The sequence below is a fragment of the Tamandua tetradactyla genome, chromosome 15 (assembly GCF_023851605.1).
Source record: "Tamandua tetradactyla isolate mTamTet1 chromosome 15, mTamTet1.pri, whole genome shotgun sequence".
Classification (NCBI taxonomy): domain Eukaryota; kingdom Metazoa; phylum Chordata; class Mammalia; order Pilosa; family Myrmecophagidae; genus Tamandua; species Tamandua tetradactyla.
Window position 1 is genome coordinate 86505775 of NC_135341.1, and position 24552 is coordinate 86530326.

At 32.4% G+C, this 24552-nt stretch overlaps 1 protein-coding gene across 3 annotated transcripts in view; it reads right to left on the reverse strand.

Moving 5' to 3' along the window:
* XRN1 (5'-3' exoribonuclease 1) overlaps positions 1–24552 on the reverse strand; it is a 167307-nt gene that overhangs the window by 51283 nt on the left and 91472 nt on the right. For all 3 annotated transcript variants that reach the window (XM_077130309.1, XM_077130308.1, XM_077130307.1), the window contains exons 21-29: positions 18668–18830; positions 17618–17731; positions 15453–15551; positions 11974–12089; positions 11329–11475; positions 7126–7215; positions 6629–6764; positions 3309–3365; positions 3054–3186 (exon numbers count right to left, since the gene is read on the reverse strand). In XM_077130309.1, the coding sequence (XP_076986424.1) occupies positions 3054–3186; positions 3309–3365; positions 6629–6764; positions 7126–7215; positions 11329–11475; positions 11974–12089; positions 15453–15551; positions 17618–17731; positions 18668–18830 (1055 nt within the window). The remainder of the gene's footprint in view (positions 1–3053; positions 3187–3308; positions 3366–6628; positions 6765–7125; positions 7216–11328; positions 11476–11973; positions 12090–15452; positions 15552–17617; positions 17732–18667; positions 18831–24552) is intronic.

Genomic DNA, 24552 nt, shown 5'->3' on the forward strand with positions numbered 1-24552 from the left:
CTGCTATTATAAACAACACTATGATGAACATCATGTAAATGCATTTTTACACAAGCAAATGTTTCCCCAGGGCAGAAGTGAAATTTCTAGGTTTTAGAGAATGCCCTTTTTCTTTTATGAAGTTTATTGCTTTATAAATAGCATTCAATAAACTGTACATACAAGTACACTACTTATGGGCTTTAACATATGTATATAACCATGAAGTCATCACAACTAAGATAATCATCTTGAAAGTTTCCTTGTGTCCTTTTGTAATCCAACCCCCCTTTCTCCAGGCAACCACTAAAAATCTGCTTTCTGTCACTATGGATTAGTTTCCATTTCTAAAGTAAGTGAAATCATGCACTATAAGTCCTTTTTTGCCCAGCTTCTTTCCCTTAGTATAATTATTTTGAGAATTATCCATGTTGTGTGTATCAGTAGTCTGTTCTTTTTTACTGCTGAGGATTCCATAATTGGTATATCCAATAATTTGTTTCTCTATTTACCTGTTGATGGGAATTTGGATTGTTTTCAGGCTTGGGTACTATATATAAAATGGGGATTCATGAATATGTCTTTGTGTGGACATATGGTAAATACCTAGGAATGGAAGAGCATTTACATCTATTATAGGTGTATGTTTAACATTTTAAATACCTGCCGATCTATTTTCAAAGGGGTTGTATCATTTTACATTGCCACCAGCAATATACGAGAGTTCTAGTTGCTTCACATCCTTGCCAACACTTGGAACAGACTTTTTAATTTAAGTGACACGAATTGGTGTGTGGCAGTATCTTACTGTGGCTTTAATTTGCACTTCCTCAATGATTAATGCTGTTGAGCATTTTTTCATGTGCTTATTTGTCAATCATATATCTGCTGTGGTGAAATATCTGTTTGACAATTTACCATTTTAAAAAATTGGGGTGTTTTGTCTTATTCAGTTGTATAAATTCTTTATATATTCTAAGTACAAGTATTTTATTGGATATATGCTTTAGGAATATTTTCTTTCCATTTTTGTGACAGTCTTGTGAAGAGCAAAAGTGTTTTATTTTGATGAAGTTCAATTTATCTGTTTGCTTTTTTATAGTTCAGTCATTTTGTGTCCAGGTTAAGATATTTTTTAGTAAACACTAGGTTATCGCTACTTTTTCCTATGTTTCTTCCAGAAGTTTTATAATTTTTGCTCTTAAATTTAGGTCTCTGATCCATTTGGAGTTCATTTCAGTAGAGAGTATAATGTAAGGTCAAGGTTCATTTTTTGCATATAGTTACCTAATTTATTCATGCACTATTTTTTGAAGAGATTATCTTTTTTCTATTGATTTACCTTGGCACCTCAGTTGAAAAATCACTTGACCAAATAAGCATGGCTCTATTTCTAGACTCTGCTCTATTCTATTTTTTATTTGTTTAAGCCAATCCACAGTTTTCATTACTATAGCTTTAGAATAAGTCTTGAGATCAGGTTGTAAAAATCCTTCAACTTTGTCGTTCTTCAAAATTGATCTGGTTAGTCTAGATATTTTGCCTTCCATATAAATTTTTATAATCAGCTTGTCAATTTCTATAGAGCAAGCTGCTAAGATTTTGATTAGAATTGCTCTGACATCTTAGCAACACTGTCTTCTGATTCATGAACAAGGTATAGCTCTCCGTTAATTTTTCTTTTTTTTTTACATGGGCAGGCTCTGGGAATCAAACCTGGGTAGCTCTCCATTAATTTTGGTTGCCTCTAAAGTCTCTCAGCAATGTATTGTTCTTTTAGCATGTAAGTCTTTCATATCTTTTGCTAAATTTATACATGTCATTCATATATATATAAAATAAATTAAATAATTTTTAAATTTCTGGTCCAAATCCTTCAGAATGAGTTTGCCACGGTTTCATCCTTAGAAGCCAATTCATATTTTTAATGCTACTTAAAAAATTTTGATTTCTGACCGATCATTGCCTGTATATCGAAACAAATAATTTTTGCATATTAATGTGATATCCGTCAACCTCGATAAATTTACTGATCAGTTCTAGTTGTTTTAATAGTCTATGCTTTACTAGACATTACTATCAAGGTTACAAGAGTTCTCATTGCTCTATATCCTCAACAAACCTTGCTATTTACAGAAGATAACAATTTTTATTTAAAACCTTCCATAATTTGCTAATCAGACATATGCAACCACGTATTTCAATTTTGTCTTTCTTTCATATGATCTATAAACACTAGTTTGAGTACCTAAAATATGATGCTACTTCTACTTTGAGAGTTTTTAAAGAGACAATTAGAGATATTTTTGTACCACAAAGTGAATAATTTCTTTGATAGGCTTGTTTTATATTTATAATCTATCTGTATTCATCAAGTTCAAATTAATATGCATTTAATTTTCAATTATTTTACCTATAAACAAGCTCGTGTACCATGTTTGTTTATTTCTCCTCAAAAACCGAGAGATTAAAACGAAATGTAGGGGTGTTAGGTTTGTTTAGTGGTAGAATTCTTGCCTGCCATGCTGGACACCCGGGCTCAATTCCCAGTGAATTCCTCCCCAAATATTCAACAAATGATGCTGCAATAACAGGACAGTCACATGGAAAAAGAATGAAATGTGACCCCCCCATCATACAGCATACAAAAAAAAAAAAAAAAAAGGAAATGTAAAGTAAAGCTCCAAGCAAGATTCAATGAAAGACTGGGAGGGGTGACGAAAATTTTCTTTCAGTTTCAAGACATCTTATTCATATCTGCAGAGGTCTTACATAATTAAAAAAAAAATTGTTTAGACATATTATATAATTTTATTGTGGCATATAGAAACCTCCAAATTCTGAGCAGCCCTTTCTCAGTCTTCCCTTCTTTTAACTACTTCCCAGATCATTTATAAGACAGAAAAGAATATTCTCTGAAAAGCATTAATTTAAAAAGAAATTAACTAAAACAAAAAGATTTAATTTTTCATCTGAATTATACTTCCTTTCTGTTTATGTACAAGAAACAGAAATTTGTGGGTTTTTAAATAATATAAATGCAGTTGAAGACATTTCAAGTATTGAAATATTACCCCCTTTAATTCCTATGATGGTGCCCCGAAGGCCAACCGGAACTGAAAAGTTCTCTCTCACATTTACAACGCGGTCAAAGAGGCGAAATTCTGCATCTCTGTCAGGAATGACTCCATGTTGCTGTTGTAAAGGCTGAAGAGAAGAAAGCTATTAGTCCTAATTTAGCAAAAAAAAATTCCTACTAAACAATTTTCATTTCTTTAATACTTTCAAAGTAAAACCAATAACTTTGAATTTTTTGACACAAAACTTACTCTGTATAGCAAATGGGGCTTCACCGTCACTCGTACCTTCTTATTATTTTTTCTTTGCTGAGGAAATGGAGGAAAATTTAAAAATATTTTTAAAATGTTAACTTATTCAAATACTTTGACATGTCTGAATTGGAAAAATTCAAATAATATGATTAATTTTAAGAATATTTGAAGTGTTTGCAGATACAGCCAAAAAGAACAAAATAAACATCTACAAAATATCTATGGTTTAAATTCTTACTTAAAAAACAAGTAAATTTTTTGTTAGAGTATAACACATATATGCAACATTTTGCAAAATGCAAAAAAAATTGTAAGTGTATGAGTCCATGAATTTTTATAGTTAGCATATCTTTGTAACCAGACCTGGTTTAAGAAACAGAACATTACTAAATACAACACAAGACTCCCCTACCACCATGTCTACTTCCAGTTACTCTGTTTCCCAAAAGTAACCTTACTTACAATTCAAAAGATTAGATTTCTACTTTGAATTTCCCTATAAATGCTATCATATTTAAATACTCTTTTGGTCCAAAAAGAATTGTATATAATGGCCAATAAAGATTTATATTAAAGATAAAGAGGAATCTATTGTGAAATGATTTTCACATTTAGGTCTTCTGTCTACATAAAAAATGCTACAGTGTAAACTGAAACTTAAAGGAACAGTTTTCTCTTATCTTGGCTACTTGTTAGTTTTATGAAGTCACATTTAACTACTCTGAAGTATCAGTACCTCTCTAGCTGTATAAGATGGAAATAATATTACCAGTTACACCACACAAAAATGTGAGAATAATTTATATCCATTGCAATCCATAAAATACTATTAAAGTTGAATTTATTTTTTAGAAATGAATTCTTACCTAATAATAAAAATGGAGTAGTTTACTAATATGACTGTCACCTATCTTTAGACATACCTTATGTAAATAAGAACAAAAAGACATTAAACAGCTCCAAACCAAAGAGTTTATAGAGTTCATGCACTTAAACAAGGTAAAATGATCAAGGCTTTAAACAGAGCCTATTTTCTTTTATTATAGAAACATTTCATTTATTCCTTCAATAAATATTTACTGACTTCCATGCATCATTTGAGGTGCTAGGGAAAAAGGAGTGAACTGTTCTTTTATTTTATTTGAGGAAGACATATAACAAACAAAATAAGGACAATATATAGCATGTTTGAAGGTTAAACACATAGAGAAAATAAAACAAGAAGGGGGGGTTGGAAGTGTAGGGAAAGACTGTAATTTTTACAAGTGCCTATTCACTCATACAGTACAGTAAACACTTTTCTGACAAGGTGTCTATGTTCCCAGGCCATAACATACTAGAAGGGCTGACAGAGTACAACTGGCATACACTGAGAACAGCAAGAAAGAACAACTGACAATATGAGAAGAGATTTAAAGAAACAATAATCAAAAAAGGCAGAGAGGAGGTGTCTGGAGTACTGTATATGAAAAACGATCCACATGCTCTAATATACCCTCAAGCACTGTTACACTATTTCATTCATTAGAGGACACGGCAATCAAACCTGATTAGGCAAAGGAATCAATGTGGGGGAGTTTTGTTAAGGGTTCCACACAGCTACTAAGTGAGAAGTTCCAGTGCTTGATTACTCAAAATGTGGACCCTTGGAAGTTTGTCTGGAATGCAGAATTTCAGGCCCACTGGAGTTCTACTGAATCAGAACATGTATTCCAACAAAGATTCCACAGTGATTCGTTTACACATTAAAATTTGAGAAGTACTGGTTGAGGGGTAGAACTCAGAATGTGTTTTTTAAACAACTGTCCAGTAAGAAAATTACTGATACATTTTAATGATGGCCCTGCATTATAAAGAATAAAATTATGTTCAGGTTGTTGTGTTTATTTTTTAGTATTTTCTCCTTTTACTTATTATCCTAAGAACATAACACTAAAAAGGAAAAAGATCACTGCTAATTGCATCTTGACACATTATCGGGTTTAAAAAAAATTACTGTCATATCTACATGCACACATATTAAAAAAATGTTGCAATCAAAATAATAGACTACACTTTGTATATGTTTGTAGACATACAAACATACAAAAAGGGAAAAAGGGTATAAAACATTTAATAAATGCTTTTATTAATGGGAAAACTCATTCAATAGCAAAACCAGACAAATAGGAAATAGATTTTATTCTATAATTCAAGACAAATAAAAAAAGAAACAGGCTTTCAACACTCAGCTGATTATGGAAGCCCTTATAAATATCACACACCAAGACTTATCTTTTTTTCCCAGGAGAAAAAGTGTCATCTAATGGTGATTTTTCAGACTGTATTCATGACTTCTGAGGATGTGATAAGATTTAATTATAGCTAATCATTACTAGGCATCAATAAAAGCTAGGCATAATTAGAAGGAACTTATATGTATTAACTCTTTTAATCCTTTTAATGACCTCATAAGATAGGTACTATTTTATTTCTGTTTTACTACTGAGGAATGGGAGGCATGGAAAGGTTAAGTATCTTGCCTAAAGTTACCTGGCAAGCAAATAGAAAAAAGGATTCAAACTCAGTTTCTGAGAGAGATGGTTCCAGAGCCCAAGTTTTTAACCGTTTTGCTTTTAGTTCAAACAAGAGAGACAGTACTGTATTAGTAAAGTAATTAAATCATTTTAACAAAAGGGAAAATTTGAGAAAAATAAAAGCAAAATTTTAAAAAGATATATAATCAATCCTTTCTTTTTACATCAAGATAGAGGATCAAAACAGGTAAACAGGTAAGTCTATTATAGAAGTTCATTGCTTCTTTAAAACAAGATTTAGAAAACAGATGAGATTAAGTGGGATTTTTAAAAATACTTAATAATAGAATGAGTTTATAAGTGGGAAAAGTGCATTTTAGAGATAATTCTGGAAAGTCAATGTAATAAATGTTTATGCTCTATAAAAAAATTTAAAAATGCCTTTAAAAAACACAGAATATGAAGGAATAGAGGACTAACCTAATTTCTCAATGGCAAACTTTCCATTTTGACTAGAACCACAAAATATTGATACTTAAAATTAGAAACACACAAGAAAATTTAAATGTTTTTGTATATTGAAGTATATTTGCATTTATTTAAAAATCCTCAGATAAACATGTTAATAGCCACTAGAAAGAGTCAGAATATTTTTTTTAATTATAGAATTATTGGACATTCATTGGAATCACCAAATACATGGTTTTTTTGATTGAAACACAAATGAATTATTTGTAGAATAATATATGGTCACATTAACTACAAATCTCATTGATAATCTTGATTATTGAAATCTTGTACCTTGCACTTTTCAACTTCTTCCTCAATTTTCTCAACAATAGCTGCATCCAGAATTTGTAAATCACAAGAAGAACGCGATAAAGTACTGACAGGATGTCCCTTTAGCCAAGTAATAATTTCTTGAACTTTCTCAGCACTACATTAAAAACAATAACAAAAATTGTTCAGATAGATTAAAACTTTCTGAGGACTTATATAAACTTTCAAAGAGCTGTGAACTATCAGATCAATTTTATATAATTAATAATCACTAAATTTAATTGGGACTAATTTTAATTCTATTATAATTTAGACAGATTACTTCAGTAAGTTTTTAAAAAAAAAAAACAAAAACTAGTTCAAAATTACCTTACTGATATAAATGAAAAGAAAGGTTCTTAAAGCCAAAACAAACAAAACAAAATAGTATCAAGAAAAATCTTGATAAATCACCTAAATCTTTCACTGAAAACACCAAGTTGAACTACAAGACAAAAAATATCACAAATCTCTCTTACCCGTTCTCATTTTCTCCAGGCCAAATGTCATCTTCATAGAATACATCCTCTTGGCTATTTTTGGCTATATAACTAAATAGTTCTGGAACTCTACCCAAATAAACAAAAATGTTGTTTTAAAAGAAATATATGGCTAACTTCATATAAACTTCCTATCAAATAATTTCTGATCCTAAGGAACATACAAAGCATATTAAGGATTATTATATACAGAATATTCATAAGAGACAGAGATGGAAAGATATGAAACCAGGCTATTCATAAGTCCTCAAAAAACTCACTGGCTAAGGGAGGAATGGCTTGCATAAAGTTCAATTACTAACTCTAACTCTCTTTGTTCAAAATAACAGGTGTAACTGGGTAAAGATAGTATCTCTAGGTTCATCTTTTAACTTTCCAACAATTCTAGAGGTGCCCACAGCAGAGACAATTAAAATAGATTAAAAGTTTCACTGCTATCCCTCGAAACTCCACTTCTTTCTTAATGGTGCAAGACTTTCATATAAACATAACAGACTGAACAGGTGCTTACCTTTGCTCCCTCCCCAACCCACTAAAATAATAGTGAAGTATAAAAAAGGGCATAAACCTAGAGAGACAGATGAAGAGAGAAGCAGAGAATCTGACAACATATATGAATTGTTAATAACATTTTAGAACATGGAAAAAAGATGGGTGAGGATTAACTCATGAGGCAGATAAGAATAAGCTGAATCCTAAACCACCACTTGAGGGATAAAACAAGTTGATGTGAACTACAGAACTCTAGAAAAGCTCAGGAATTGTGGGCTCCAGGTACATTTGAAATCAGTATTATAGGGTCAGATTTAACAGGTTTTCACAGTTGAAATTTTGTGCAACAAGCAGTTACTAGTTATGCAGTTACTCGTTCTCCACCCCAGCATAATAACTGCAGTTTTGTATTTTGGAGAGGTTGAATAGGAGATACCAGCTTTGGGTTTACCAGGAACATGGAGCTGGAGAGTGGGGGGAGGGAAGAGGGAAACAGGAGGGGACAGGTGCCACACTGAAAACAAAGGATTACTGAAAATTTAAATACTATACGATGTGTCACTAGGAAGCAGACTAGAAAGCATATGTCTCTAGGAAATAGACTCTGACATGGAGATAAAAATGTAGGGAGGTAACTAGGGTGTGCTGTGGTATCAACACTGTGAAAGAGAAGGAAACAGAATTGGGAACAGGCAGAAGTTGGGTTGTGATTCACTCTCAATAAATTCCTCGACCAATACCATGGATTATTCAATGGGATAGCTTTTCAGAGTTATACTGAACTGGGGTAATCAGGTTGGCTGGGTCTTTATATCCCTTTGTTAATCAGATGTTAGATCTGTGGCTGTTCTGGGAAGGGAACATAATTTGAAGGGAAGTGGTTCTCTTCTGTAAGGAAATTCCTGAAGAAGTCTCACAGTTGAGAGTTGTCAGACAGCAGCCTTCCCCTCTGGCAGGGAATAGGCCATTTAGTCCTGAGGGGAGATACGGGTGGTACATCACAGTATCTACTAAGTAATGAGACACCCCAACCCTTTTCCTTGGTTAATTTCTAAAATACTGGCAGCCAGTTTTGTCTTCCGTTTTTACCCTCCAGGAAAAAGCTGGAAAATACTTCTCTGGAAAAACTGACCAAAGAGAAAAGTATACATATAGATAGTGACCTCTTGTGGCACCGTGTAGACAACAGACAGTACAAAAAAAAACCAACAACTTTAACCTGAAAGATCAAATCAAACAGAAAAAATAAAAACAATTTGGAGAAAACAGAGAACACAGAGAATATAAGAAAAAAATCTAGAATTACTATGTTTGGAGAGATAGAAGAGAATATTTCATTAATTATAAGATGCTGTAAAAGAGGAATAGCCAGATTATAAGGAGATAATGAACTTAAAAATGATAGCAATAGAGTTATAAGTGAAGAAATCTCCCACAGAGTAGAACAGATGTATAACCTAGAAAATGGATGAAAAGAGATAAGAAAATTAGAGGATCAATCCAGAAGGCCCCATCTCCTACTTCCCAGAGAGGACAGAAAATGTTGATGGTGAAATTATCAAAGAAATAATATGACAAATTTCTCAGAATAGGAAGAGCATCAGTTTCAAGACTGAGAACACTGAACAGCCAAATTAAAAAAAAAAAAAAGATCCACATCTCGGTACACGTTATCATATTTTTAAACAGCACTTGTAAAGGGAAGATGCTAAAAAGACTTCAGGAAGTAAAAACATCACACACAAAGGTTAAGAATCAGAATGGCACAGGACTTTCACAACGTGACTGTGTGACTGTGAAAACCTTGCGCCTGATGTTCCTTTTATCCAGGGTATGTGGACAGATGAGTAAAAAAAAAAAGAATAAAAATAAATAAATAATAAGGGAGTAAAATAAATTGGGTGGATTGAAATACTAGTGGTCAATGAGAGGAGGGGTATGGGGTATGGGATATATGAATTTTTCTTTTTCTTTTTAATTTCTTTTTCTGGAATGATGCAAATGCTCTAAAAATAATCATAGCTTTGAGTACACAACTATGTGATGAGATGATAAGCCATTAAGTGTACATCATTAAGGACTGTATGTGCATGAAGATTTGTCAATAAAAATTTTAAAATGGCACAGGACTTCTCAATAACAATACTAGAAACAAGAAGAGAATGGAACAATGCTTTCAAAATTTGAGAGGAAAATAACTTCCAATTTGGGATTCTATAACCAGGTAAGTTATCAATCAATTATAGGGAAGGATAATGACATTTCCAGACAGGAAGGTTCTTTTCTCTAAGAGCTATTGGTAAGTGTTCTATCAAAATGGACATATACATTCGAGAGGGTAAGGCACAGGAGCCAGGAAGTAAGAAAATCCTACACAGGAGAACAGTGGAGGGAATTCTTAGGATGAAAGTAAAGTGAAACTTTAGACCTCTTGCATAGCTCTCACTGAAAGAGGTCTAAAGAGCAATCAGGTCAACTGAAGCAGCAGGTTACACAGAAAGTTTTAGGAAGAAGTTTCCAAGACAAAGATGGAGCTGAAGGATCACCTATCTGTCTGACTTTGAATTGAATTGTATGGCTTTGGCACAGAATTTAGGTCTGACTTAGTTAAGGTAACACAGATGCATTAAACAAGACAGGTCAAACAAAAATATGTACTAGAAAGGTAAAGTAATTATAATAACTTCAAGGTCCAGTTGTGAATATTTATATTACCATAATCAAGTAAACTTTAGTGATTTAACCACAAATTGTGATGAAACTATAGGGAGGGAATGAGGGAAAGAGAAGAAAGAAATATGTGTGTGTATGTGGGACTGTGGGGTGAGGAAATTGACAGGGATAGCTTTGAGCTAAGTTTCTTCTTTCATAACAGGAAATTAATGGATATGTCAAGTTGAAAAATCAAGAAAAAGTAGTCTATATATAGTCTTTAGATGTGAATAGGATAGATGAAACAGTATAAATTTTCAAGTGGTAATATAGGATCCTCATGTATGAAAAGGTTAGAAACTATGGAACAATGGGAAAAACAATCAATTGTAAATCAGAAGTAAAAATACTTTCTATAAATCTTGTCACTCAGTAACCCAATTAACCTTTTTTTTTTGGTGCATGGTCCAGGAATCAAACCCGGGTCTCCTGCATGGAAGGTGAGCAAGTAATGCAAATAACTTTTCTGGTCAGATTTCTCATTTTTATAATCAGATGAGATTTACTGATTTCTTAGAGCTCTCAGCAATAAAATTAAGTAATTCTAGAATAATAAGTTTCTGTTCAGCTGGGGATGAATAGCTGAGGACTCAGGAAAATCTACTATGCCAAGAACTGTTTTTTTTTTCTATACCAGTACTCTTAATACTGACATAGACATGCAGAGCAGTGAATAATTTACAATAGCAAGTTAAGGAAAATTTTAATTAAAAGCAAGAAAATTCCTATCATTCATTTTTCTTTGTAAATAATAATGTAAATACAGTATTTTTCTACTCTATATTTGCTAATGGCTCTGGCTTTGGCTCCACTACACAAAATTAATGAATGACACATGTCATATTTTTAGTTATGGGTGGCTCATGCCACATTTTACTCAATGAAATATTTTTCCTTCAAAATAGATACCAGAAAGGCAAAATAAATTTATTACATTCTTAAGTTTTGGATGCCTAGTAGGATTTGTTAGGCACATACCTCTCTAAGTACTCTGCAAGAAGTTGTTCTGCTGCAGATGAATACATCCATTCACTTCCAACTTTCTTAGTATATCCAGGTACCTCCTCATTTTTTTTGTTGAATTTGAGATTTAAACCAACATTTGCTTTATGGTCTCCATGAGGGCTGAATTTAAACCACACATACATGCAAAAGTTTTAAAATTTTGTTCAAGGACTAAAAAGTTTTGCTTTCAATCCTTAGAAAACCTTGGCTTTGATTTGTTCTTCTATATTTTAATTATTATGATTATTCAAAAAGCAACAGTAACTGAAAAACTAGAGGAAAGTTTTCAAAACCCAGGTTAACAAAGCTTGTAAGTTATATAATTAAAGAGGAGCATGAAATAAAATGCAGGAAAATACATTATTGAGATTTACACACACCCTCTGATACCTTTTTTCAAGGTTCAATTTGTTAGCTGCTAAAAATAAGAACTGTCTTTCCAACCATCTAAAATGTTTATAATTCAGATGAAAGACAACCATCAGAGGAATTTATGTACAATTTTAAAATAAAATTCAGAACAATTAATGAGAAAATAAATACTGAAATATTAACCATTTTATCTTTATCATTTAATTTTTCTGCCACTTTAAGTAAATTTCTCTTACATAAACTTACTTTCTCCTAGATCCTCTTCCAATAAAAATACTTCCTGTAAACCTTGAAACAAGGTATCCACTTACTCCAAGGCGACTGGCCAACACATATCCCCGGTTGTACTTTATAGAATATTTCTTTAAATATAAAAACAAAAAGGTAAATTATGGAAACACAAAAGCATTAAATGTTATTTCTTTACCTTTAAGATCTGGAGATAATCAAGACATCACTAACCATTGGATTGTAGCAACATAAGGATTCTCAAAAGTAAGTGATCCATTTCCCCTTTTTTTTTTAAAGGATCTGTAGGCAGAATTTTTCTGCTCCTCTCTCTCTCCTTAAAGGACAGAATTCCCAAGAATGGATGAAAGGGGAAGGAAATACACAGTTTATGAAACTGTCTAAAGAAATAAACTCTACTATAATTCTAAATGGCAATTCTGCAGGCAAGAACTATTTTTTATTAATTATCATATTCCAAGGAGGGACTCTCAAAGTTACATGGCACAAAATGAGGCCTCAATAATTATGATACTGAATTAAAACATGCATATGTCATTAAAATAGTTGCTACTGAGCAAAACTATATTACATACATATGGTTATACATAATATTCTTTGCCCCTAATATTTATTAGAATATGAAAGCATATTATTATAATTCAGCTTGTAATTAATACAATGAAATGTAACCATAATTTGTGTACCGAAGGGAAGATTGTCAAATTTTTAAAAAGTACTAGGTCATATAATTTTTAACCAGGGAACAAATTAAAATCCCCCTAAATCCAGTACCAACTGGGGTAAGCTATGATATACTAATGTACATAATGTATATAACGATACTACACACTTATTTTCATGTAAATATAAGATATTTTATCACTAACAAAAATCACATTTTTAGAGATTGGTAAGGAACTAAATCATCCACCATTATCTTCTGAATGAACATATCTATAATAACCCCCAAATAGATCATTTTTCTTTGTGGCTTATAATATGAAATCACTATTAAAATATGTTAGTATATTAATAAAGAATGCAACATAATTTTTTCATCAACAACATCATTATTAGAGTTAGAAATAATTTAGACAGATTAAGTATGCGTTTTAGAATGGGTGGGAGAATTTCATGAAGTGGTTCTCAATCACAGACTGCAGCATCTTTCTAATAGGCATTTGGAAATGTGTAGGGGTAATTCAGTTATAATAATCAGCATGGGCTACTACGACTATTAGTGTTTAGGGGTCAAGGATGCAAACTGTCCTGCCATATGTGGAATGGTCATATTTTAATATATAATTGTACTGCCCCTAATAAAAACAGAGGTCTTTTTGAGAAATGCTAGGTTATGATATGATGAAAACTTACTAAAATAACAACAGCAAAAAGAGAGATAACCTATTTAAAAAATGGGTAAAGACTTGAATAGACATTTCTCCAAAGAAGATATACAAAATGGCCAATAACCACATGAAATGATGCTCAACATCATTAGTCATTAGGGAGATGCAAATCAAAACCATGAGAAACTACTTCACACTCACTAGGATGGCTATTTTTAAAAAAACAGAAATAATAAGTACGGATGAAGATGCAGAGAAAAGGAACTCTTAGACATTGCTGGTAGCATTGTAAAAGAGTGCAGCCACTATGGAACTCAGTTTAATGGTTCATCAAAAAAGCTGAAAATAGAATTTCCATATGAATTGAAAATCCAACTTCTCGGTATTTAGCCAAAGGAAGTTAAAGTAGAGACTCAGACAAATATTTGTACACTAATATTTATAGCAGCCTATTCACAATAGCCAAAAGGTGGAAGCAATCCAAGTTCCCATCTATTGCAATTTTATTCTATTTAATAAAGGATACAAGATGAATGCTATACTCAAAATGTGGTATACACATACAACGGACTGTTAGTCAACCATAAAAAGGAATGGAATTCTGATGCATGCTACAACATGAACACTGAAGACATGATGAATGAAATAAGCCGGACACAAAAAGACAAATACTGTATGATCTCACTTACATGAAATACCTAGAAGAAGCAAATTTCAGAGACAGATAGATTATAGGTTACCAGGGGCTGATGTGGGGAAAGGGGTGGGGAGAGAGGGAATTATTGCTTAATGGCTACAGAGCTTCTGTTTAAAGTGATGAAAAAGTTGGGGTAATGGATATTGGTGATGCTAGTAAAATATTGTAAATACAATTAATCATACTGAATTGTATATAACCATATGGTTAAAATGGGAAATTTTGAGTTATATATACATATGTTACTACAATAAAAATTTGAAAAAACATTAAAGAATCATAAATATTATAGAAAATATAAAATAAATATTTGAGAATACTGACACAAAGAAAAAGGAAGGATTGAGTATAAGTTAAAGACAATATGTAAAGTGCGGGCCACAGTGGCTCAGCAGGCAAGAATGCTTGCCTGGAATGCCAGAGGACCCGGGTTCGATTCCCGGTGCCTGCCCATGTATAAAAACAAAACAAAAAAAAGACGATATGTAAAGAGAAAGAAAGGATACTGGAGAGGGCATGCCACTCAATACTATATGCTAGAGTGGAAAGTCACTTTTGGATCTAGAAAAAGTGAGGGATCAAAGAGCACAAGCTCTTCCACCCTCACTGACTTCCAGAACAAAGCTCTAGCTTCTTAATCTAATGGGCCACTCTCCCAGTTTCCTTAACTGTGCCTTCTGAATTCACTCCGTAGAGGAGACCTGATTTTAGGGACTTTTCTGCTTTCAATAAAATATTTTCACGAGTTTGCTGATGACTAATACCTTAAAGTCATTTCAGAGGATATAAAGCTTTAGATGTTATGATTAGAGAAAATAAAAGATTATGTAGTAAGAGTGGGTTGACTGTGCATTATTCTCAATCAGGTTAATCATCCAGTCAGTCAATAAGAATAAATGACTAATATTAGAGACTTCTTCCTATTTTAACAGGAAAAAATAAAGGAGGCCAGGACAAAGCTTGGAGAAAAAGACCCTGAAAATGGATGCTGTGGACTTAAATGCAGTTTCCCAGGTTTTTCTAGGGTTTGAGACTGTTCATCTTTAGCAGAATAGAGAATGATATCTTATCCAGGAAGACCATTTGTCACTTGTAAATTGCAGGCAGCAGTGCTCTGAATAATTACGAAAGGTTTTAAAAACTTAACTCCATTCCCAGATGCTACAGTGATCAATGTAGCATCTTAAAGGCTTGAAAACAATAATCTATAAAAACAATAATGGAGTAATAATGGGATTTCATTGATTCCCACCCCTCCAAAGAGTTTTGAGCACAGATTCTACAATTTTCTTTAAATAATACTAGATGCAAGTGAGAGAGAATCTAATAAGCATTAAATAAAATAACTGAAATAGATTCAAAGCAGGTGGCAAAAATACCCTTTTTTACATTTTGCAATTTTATTGATTCTATTTAATAAAGGACACAATATGACCTGCTATACTCACATGCTGGTTCTGTATTAAAGTATCAAGATTAGGTTCACATGGAATGCTGAAAACCACACGAATCCTACCTTCTGCAATCACATCGCCTGAATCCTGAACCTTGGAGCAAAAAAAAATCATAACATGTTTCAGTCACTTTCACTACATTTCTGATTTTTCTACTTATTTGAACAGTGTTTATTATTTCTGAAATGTGACAAAGTTGTATAGCAGACATTCTCTTGGCATTTGTAAGTTGATATGATTGCTTAAATTTGAGTGATTGCATCCTTGCTTCAAGAGCTGTACATTATTCTTTTTAAAAAAAAACTTTCTTTGAAAATAATTTCAAACTAATAAAAACTTGCAAAAATAAAAATACTACAAAGAATATTTGAAGCACATTTACTCAGACTCACCTATTGTTAACATTTTACCACATTTGGTTTAACATTTGTGCTCTGTGAATATGTGTATTATGTACACATAATTTATTTTCTAAATCACTTGAAGGTGTATTACGTACATCATGACTCTTACCTGTAAATATTTCAGTGTATATTTCCTATGACCAATGATATTCTATTGCATAACCATGATACAGTTATTAACTACATAAATTTCTACTGATAAAGTAGTTTTTCTAATCTTTTGTTTTTATCCCAATTTTGTTGCATGGTCTAATAATGTCCTTTATAGAATTCTTTTCTCCCTCCAATACAGGACCCAGGCTAGGGTCAGTTTATCGCATGTAATTGTCCTAACATTCCTCATTCTGTCATTGCCTGATGCCTCTATACAATTTGATTAAGGTTATATATACTCAGCAGAATGCTGCATAGGCACCACATCTGGAGGTACATGATGTTGATCTGTTCCTCACCATGATATTAACTCTGATCACGTGCTCAAAATGTTGTTCTGTTTCTTCACTGTATAGTTATAGTTTTTCTTTTTTAATTCTTACAACTTATCAATAAAGGGAAGACATTTTCTAAGACCATGTAAATATCTTGCTCTTGATAAAAAATTTCCCCTAGATTTAGCTTCCATGAATGATTCTTATCTGATTCAATCTTTACCATAATGGTGCAAAAAGAGGGCTTTCCAACTCCAGCACTGTGTCCACATTTATTCTTGCCTTGCTTCTGTAAGCAAGCAGGAGCCCTCCTTCCCCTATTTATTCATTTACTTGCACTATGCAGTTCTGAGTTCCTATTTTCACCATAATGGTTTATAATTCATTACTGCACTTCATTATTTTAGTGCTCAAACTGTCTCAATCTGGCTAGTGGGTACCTTCAAAGTGGTTCCTATGTTCATTTAACAGGCATCCCCCTATCATTCCTTTGAATATTCTTTACTTTCTGGCATAACAAGTTGTTCCAGGCTCTTCTTGAACCCTGCCTCAGACATGAAATCATTTATTTCTCTGTGGAGCCCTGTTTCTTTTTAGTGGGGTATGGTATTAGGCAAGATTTATATATTACATGTGCTCATTGCTACTGGGTTCTTTGCTTCTTAGCCTTTTTGTGCAAACAAAGCCAGAAAATAGATGCGTATATAGACACATATACATATCAATGTACAAATATACACACATATATACATATGTGCTTATATATACTGCATTTACACATATTTACATATTTTAGAAACCATGAATTTGCATGAACACCTCTAATTTTTTTTGGGGGGGGGTGTATGGTCCTGTAATCAAACCCGGGTATCCCACAAGAAAGGCGAGCATTCTACCACTAAACCACCTGTGTACTCGAACACCTCTAATTTGAATCCTCTCTACATATTCTTTCTTGCTTTTTCTCATTCCATATTTGTATACACTTTTTCCACGTGAGAATTTCAGTTTCCTAAACATCAACATATTTACTAATTTGCTCAATCCTGTAATACAGCTTAAAATAGCTTTATCCATACCTCCACAATAAACAATGGTACTAAAAAAGAAATCGAGATTTAAGTTCTTTATCTTCCACTCCCCCCCCAACAAACAGCTCAGGACTGAAGGTATATATAGAGTCAAACATTTTGTATTCTTATGTTACACAATGAGTTATTTTTTGTGCCTTCAGTATCACATCTTATTTTTACTTAAGTGAAGTTAAATAATTTTATTAACTTGAAACCAGAGAGAAATTTAATTAGAAACAATAACTGGAACTAACTTCTCCACTGCAGCCATAATAGGGGGTTCCCAGCATAAAGACCATACTTCTAGGAGGAAACAAGTCATCCAAAGTTTTGATATTGAAGAAACGGGAGTCGAAAGTTTGGATGTCCTATGTAAAATGAAATAAGAGTAAATCACTATAGTTAAAATTTCTATAGATTGCACATCAACTTTTTTCTATAGATTGCACATGGATTACTGCCATGTTATCTGTGAATGTTAAATCTTGCCCAAGGTCATACAGTCTGTACTCTTCATCATTACACTATACTATTCCCTTAAAATTACAGGATCACTACGCTTGAAAAAAATTTTGCCCCTTACCATATTTAATATTGAAATGCAAAAGCAAATATCTTTGATATTTATTAATTTATTTAAGGCAACCCATTTTTGTAGGGTAAAAACCTAAAAATACAATGGTATAAGTTAATGCTAGAATTCTTTTTTGAGACAAGTCCTTACAGAAGAAAGCCAATTTCCCCAAGCCGAAACATAGTGTATGTTTGAACATGTACTACTTCCTATAAAGACTACAGTAATTTGCAAATTATATTAAATAATCTCCATTATACATCACTGAGTTAGTTTATATTTATAAATAAACATAAGATGTAGTCTTTTCTTTATACAATATGCAATAGTGTACATCAAGATGGAAGAGACAATAGGCTACTATACAGCCAAAAAAAGGAGTGAAGTTCTGATATATGCTACAACACAGATGAATTGAAAACAACGCTAGGTGAAACAGGCCAGACACAAAAGGACAAATATTACATGATTCTACCTATATGTAATGCCTAGAATAAGTCAACTCAGAGAGAAAATAGATTAGAAGCTACAAAGTGCTGAGCAAAGGGAAATGGCAAGTTATTACTTATTAGTTAGAGAGCTTCTGATTGAAGTGATAAGAAATTTTAGGTGGTGACGATAGCATAACACTGTAAAAGTAATTAATGCCACAAAATTGGCTAAAATGGAAAATTTTATGTTTATATATGTTACCAAAAAAAGATGGGATTGAGATCTGATGAAGACTTACCTTGACAATAGTTTGATAAACAAAAGGTAGAACTTGTTTTGACCACTGTTTCTCTAGACGAACCTCACCATTTTGATTTATTTGATATTTACGACCTGTGAGTAACTGAGCATACACAACTGTAGATGTTTCATTTATTATTATTCCTTTTCTTCTCAGGTAGCTAAAAAAAAAAAAAAGAAGGTATATACATATGTATGAGAGTGGTATATTTTCTAGGAATAGAACTTAGTTATTATTCAAACTGGATTCGACCAACTCATAAACAAATGCTTAAATAAACTTTAAATAAAAATGCTAGCAGTTCTGGGTACCCAATTTAAGACTTTTTACATTATTTGCTTTACTCTGTGGACACCTCTCTTGTTGTTTGTATGATTAAATGAGAATTCACAGAGCTATAAGACATATCTGTGTCACATCTATTCTGTGGTAGAAGCAGGAGGCAGTAGCAGAAACGTCTTTTTGGCGTTGCTGTTATAGAAGTTGTGAATTTACAGAACAATCCACAATAAAATACGGTATTCCCATATGCCACCCTATTATTAACACCTTGCATTGGTGTGGTACATTTGCTACAACTGCTAAAAGCATATTTTAATAACCGTTCTAGTAACTGTACAGTCCATGGTTTAACTTAGGGTTCACTATTCATGCTGTGCAGTTCCATGGATTTTTTATTTTATTTTAGTAACATACATACAACCTAAAATTTCCTCATAACCACATTCAAATACATAATTCAGGGCTGTTAATTATGTTCACAATGTTGCAGGAGAAACATTTCTTGTCCCTCTTTTTCCCAGGTAGTATTGAGATGGTACATATTTACATAGTAATCATGCTATAAATATTTGCTTTAATGGACCTTCAAACAATGAGCTTCTTAAAGGCAGGAACTATGCCTTATCTAATTCTTAATATCTCCATGGGACCATTCTTGTCATATAGTTGCTGTTTTATAAACGTTTACCGAGTTGATCTTTAAGTATGCATTTCAGTGAATGAAACAAACCTCTCTAATATCTAAGAGCAAGACTGTCTGGAAAGAAACATTGTAGAATACAGCATATTTTCTAACAAAATATTGTAAAGAATCTTATGTATTCTTTTCTACTTCTAAAGAAAAAATAAAAATAGACAGTGGCTATTCATAAAAACCAGAATCTAAACACCTACAGGGAATAAAAAAATTAAAAAACACCTATTGGGAATATGAAAGAATAATCATTTCCTAATACTTAGATGATTTGAAAAGATAGTTTAATAACATACTTATTAAGTTTCATAATTTTCAAAAAGCTCCATATAAATAGTTCAGTACAGAAATAATTATTTCCTTTATTTCTATTTTTTCCTTTTTCTTAACCATTCTATGAAAATGACATCTGACAATCTCAAAATATTAGAAATGTGAAATTTTTTCTCAATATCAGAAGTATTTTAAGGAAAAAAGTAAAATGATTAAGTGTAGAATTCTTAATTTTAATTGAAATTATATTAGTGTTTTACCATTTAGTACAATATTTTGTTGTTGTTAAAGAGCATTTATCATATTTAAATGGAATCCATATCTTTTCTATATTGATTAAAAAAACCAGAAATAACTCATTTCTTTTGGTATGCTTTTCTAGCATTCATGATATATCTACATTGTCTTTCTTTTAATTCAATGATAAAATCTATTACTACTGAACTACCTCTACACTCTTGAAATAAACTAATAACAATGTATTAGTTTGCTCCATCTGGACCCTATTTTAAAATATATGTTTATGAATTTTAGCATCTATTTGATAAGCTAGACTGATCTAGTTTCTTTAATGGTATTCTCTTCATCAGTTTTGGAGTTAAAGCTTTATTGTCTTCATAAAATTGGGAATAATTATTCTTTTTTGTGGCCTGGAATAGCACTGAATCATCTGTTCTTGAAAGGTTAGATAAGCTCTGCTGTGAACCCATTTAGCAGATCTTTAAACATATTTAGAATCTCTTCTATGATTCCAGTAATTTATATTTTATAATAGAATAATTTTCTTAAGGTTTTCAAATTTGTTACTTTGGAGTTGCATCTATTACTATCTTTAATTATTCCTGCATCTGCCATTAGGTCTCTCATTTCTGTTTGGTTAAGTTTGCTCTCTCTTTTTCTTTTTTGCTTTACCAGGGAGGCAAAGGGTTTATCTAGTTAAGCAGTTTTCAAAGTGTGACAACAGGTCAGAATCACTTGGTTAAAAGTGTAAATTCTCAGGACCTACCAAGAACTAGAACTAGAATTAGAACTCTGAGAAAGGCGATCAACAATTGATGCTTTAACACACCTTTAAGGTAATTTTGATGCATGCTGAAATTTGAGAAATGCTGCTCTATTTTATAGGTCTTCCAAAGAGCTAGCTTTGGGATTTATTTATTCTTTGAACAACTTATTTTGGTGTGTTTTCTATTTTGTCAATTTTATTTTATGTTTATTAATTTCTAGCTTTTTTTCACTGCTGTTGTATTTTTTCTTAATGCCTTAAAATGATTAGCTTGATTCCAATAAGATTCTTTTGGTTTTGCTTTTCTTAATAATCAAGGTATTTAAGCCTGTAAAGTTTCCTCAGAGTATACTTTCTCCTGCAAACCATATTCTGATTTTTATGGCATTCTAGATAGTTTATAATTTCTCTTTTAATTTCTTCATTTCCTCTTTGATCCAATGGTTGGTTATCTGAGAATATACTTCTTAATTTTCCAAATAATTTAAATTTCTTTGTATAGATTTCTTTCCTTTGGTGGAGGATGGTTGTGTGTGTGTGTGCGTCACCAAGAACATAATCAAGTTTACAAATATTATAGTACATGGATATATATAAAAAATGCATATTGGAAGACATGCTTTTCTATACAAAGAACTTTAAAACCATCTTTTTCATATTATTTAATTATTCTTTATGCTTTTTTTTCCTTTGAGATTTCCTTACTTCACGTTGGAGGTAGGATGAAAATGTGGGTCCATGTATGAAGAAGTTAAATTCACCAGCAGGAACCAAATAAGATAAGGAGTACAATTTTCTGCCGTAAATTTAGAACATTGTTGTCCAAGGAAAGACAGTGCCTAACACTGGTCCTGCTCTCTAGAAGTTAAAGTGAATTTTATAAAAAGGAAGATTGGCTGTTGCAAGTAACAGAGGTCAAACAGGTTATGAGGAGACTTACCAAGGACATGCTTGTAGTTTCAGATCTCAGAAAAAAGCCAGCAGAGAATACTCTGAGACTCAAAAACAAACTCCCATATTGCTACAACTAGAAAGATGGAAACACACTGGAGTGAAACATACTGTTTGGTTCCATGTCTTGAAAAGCTGGGAAGGTATGGCAGGAGAAGATATATAGATAAGTCCAAGGAAGGAGATGGTTATTGAGGCAGTAAGGAAGAGAAAGACCCTGAATCATGAGTAGCTTAGGAATGCCGATCTTGGCTGGTTGGGGAGAAGCAAAGTCTACAAAGAGTTTATTCACTGACACAGAAGTCTGGATCAAAAGGAGAGTTCTTGGGCTCAAATACGGTTTTGGCCTGTTTCACTTCATCTCAAATAGGGTATTTCATTCAAAGATGAGCAATAATCATAAAGAAACCAGCACAGGATTAATGTCAGGATACCATAAGAAGAAGGGGAAAAGGAACAAGATAAAGATGTGTCAGACAATAAATATTCAGAGGAAAAATGTTGCCATAGAGCACATGAAAACTGTAACCAAATATTTTGCCATGAATTTTTTTTTTAATTAGTAAAATAATCATTATAAAACAAAAGCACAAAGCTGAGATGCAATAACTCAGGAAAATAAGTGCAAATTGACACAAAATACTTGCAAATCAAATCCAACAGCACGTTAAAATAATTATACACCACAACCAAGTGGATTTTATCTCAGGCATGCAAGGATGGTTCAACACAAGAAAATCAATCAGTGTAGTATAGCACATTAACAAATCGAAAGGGAAAAATCACATAATCATCTCAATTGAAGACGAAAAAGCATTAGACAAAATTTAGCATCCTTTTCTTATAAAAATACTTCAGAAAGTAGGAATTGAAGGAAACTTCCTCAATATGATACAGGGCATATATGAAAAACCAGCAGCCAGCACCATACTCAATGGTTAGAGGCCAATAGGTTTTCCCCTAAGAGCAGGAACAAGAAAAGGATGCCCACTGTTACCACTATTATTCAACATTGTGCTAGAAGTTCTAGCTAGAGCAATCAGGCAAGCAAAAGAAATAAAAGGCATCCAAATTGTAAAGGAATAAGTAAAACTTTCATTATTTGCTGATGATATGACCCTATATCTGGAAATTCAAGAGAAATCTACAACAAGGCTACTTGAGTTAATAAATTCAGCAAAATGGGAGGAAAAAAATCAATGCACAAAAATCAGTAATGTTTCTATATACAAGTATGATCTGAAGAGGCAATTAAGAAAAAAATTCCATTCACAATAGCAAGTAAAAGAATCAAGTATCTAGGAATAAACTTAACCAGGGATGTAAAGGCTTTGTAAACAGAAAACTACAAAACACTGCTAAAAGAAATCAAAGATCTGAATAGGTGGAAAACATTCTATGTTCATGGATAGGAAGGCTAAATATCATTAAGACATCAATTCTACCCAAATTGATCTACAGATTCAACGCAATACAAATCAAATTTCAACAACCTACTTTAAAGACTTGGAAAAGCTAGTTATCATGTTTATTTGGAAGGAAAGGGGCTCTGAATATCCAAAAACATACTGAAAAAGAAGAATGAAGTTAAGAGAATTTACACTTCCTGATTTTAAAGCTTACTATAAAGCCACAGTGGTAAAAACAGCATGGTATGGGCACAAAGATAGACATATTGATCAATGGAATTGAACTGAAGCTCAGAAAGCCCCAGATCTATGGTCAACTGATCTTTGACAAGGCCTCGAAATCCACTGAACTGGGACAGAATAATCTTTTCAATAAATGGGGCTGGGACAATTGGACATCAATAACCAAAGGAATGAAAGAGGACCTCTACCTCATACCCTATACAAAAATTAACAAAATTTTTCAAAGACCTAAATATAAGAGGCAGTACCATAAAACTTCTAGAAGAAAATATAGGGAAACATCTTCATGACCTAGTAATAGGAGGTTTCTTGTTAGACTTTATACCCAAAGAATAAGCAATGAAAGAAAAAAAAAAAACGGAACTCCTCAAAATCAAATGCTTCTGGACTCAAAGCACATTTTTTGTCAAAAAAGTGAAGAGGCAGCCAACTCAATGGGAGAAAATATTTGGAAACCATGTATCTGATAAGGGTTTGATATCCAGTGTATATAAAGAAATCATATAACTCAAAAACAAAAGAAAAAAGGACCCAACTATAAAATGGGCAAAAGATATAGATAGATATTTTTCCAAAGAGGAAATACAAATGTCTAAAAAACACATGAAAAGATGTTCATCTTCATTAGCAATAGGGAAATGCAAATCAAAACTACAAAGAGGTAATCTCACATTACAAGAATGGCTGCCATTAAACAAATAGGAAACTACAAATGTTGAAAAGGATGTGAAGAAGCTGGAATACTTAGGCACTGCTTGTGGGAAAGTGTAATAGTATAGCCGCTGTCGAAGACAGTTTGATCTTTCCCAGAAAACTAAATATCTAATTGCGCTAAGCCTGGCAATACCAACACTTGGTATATTCCCAGAAGAGCTGTAAGCAGAGTCACGAACAGACATTTGAACACCAATGTTCATAGCAGCATTATTTACAATTTCCAAAAGATGGAAACAACCCAAGTGCCCATCAACAGACAAAGGATAAACAAAAAGTTGTATATACATATGATGGAATATTTTGCAGC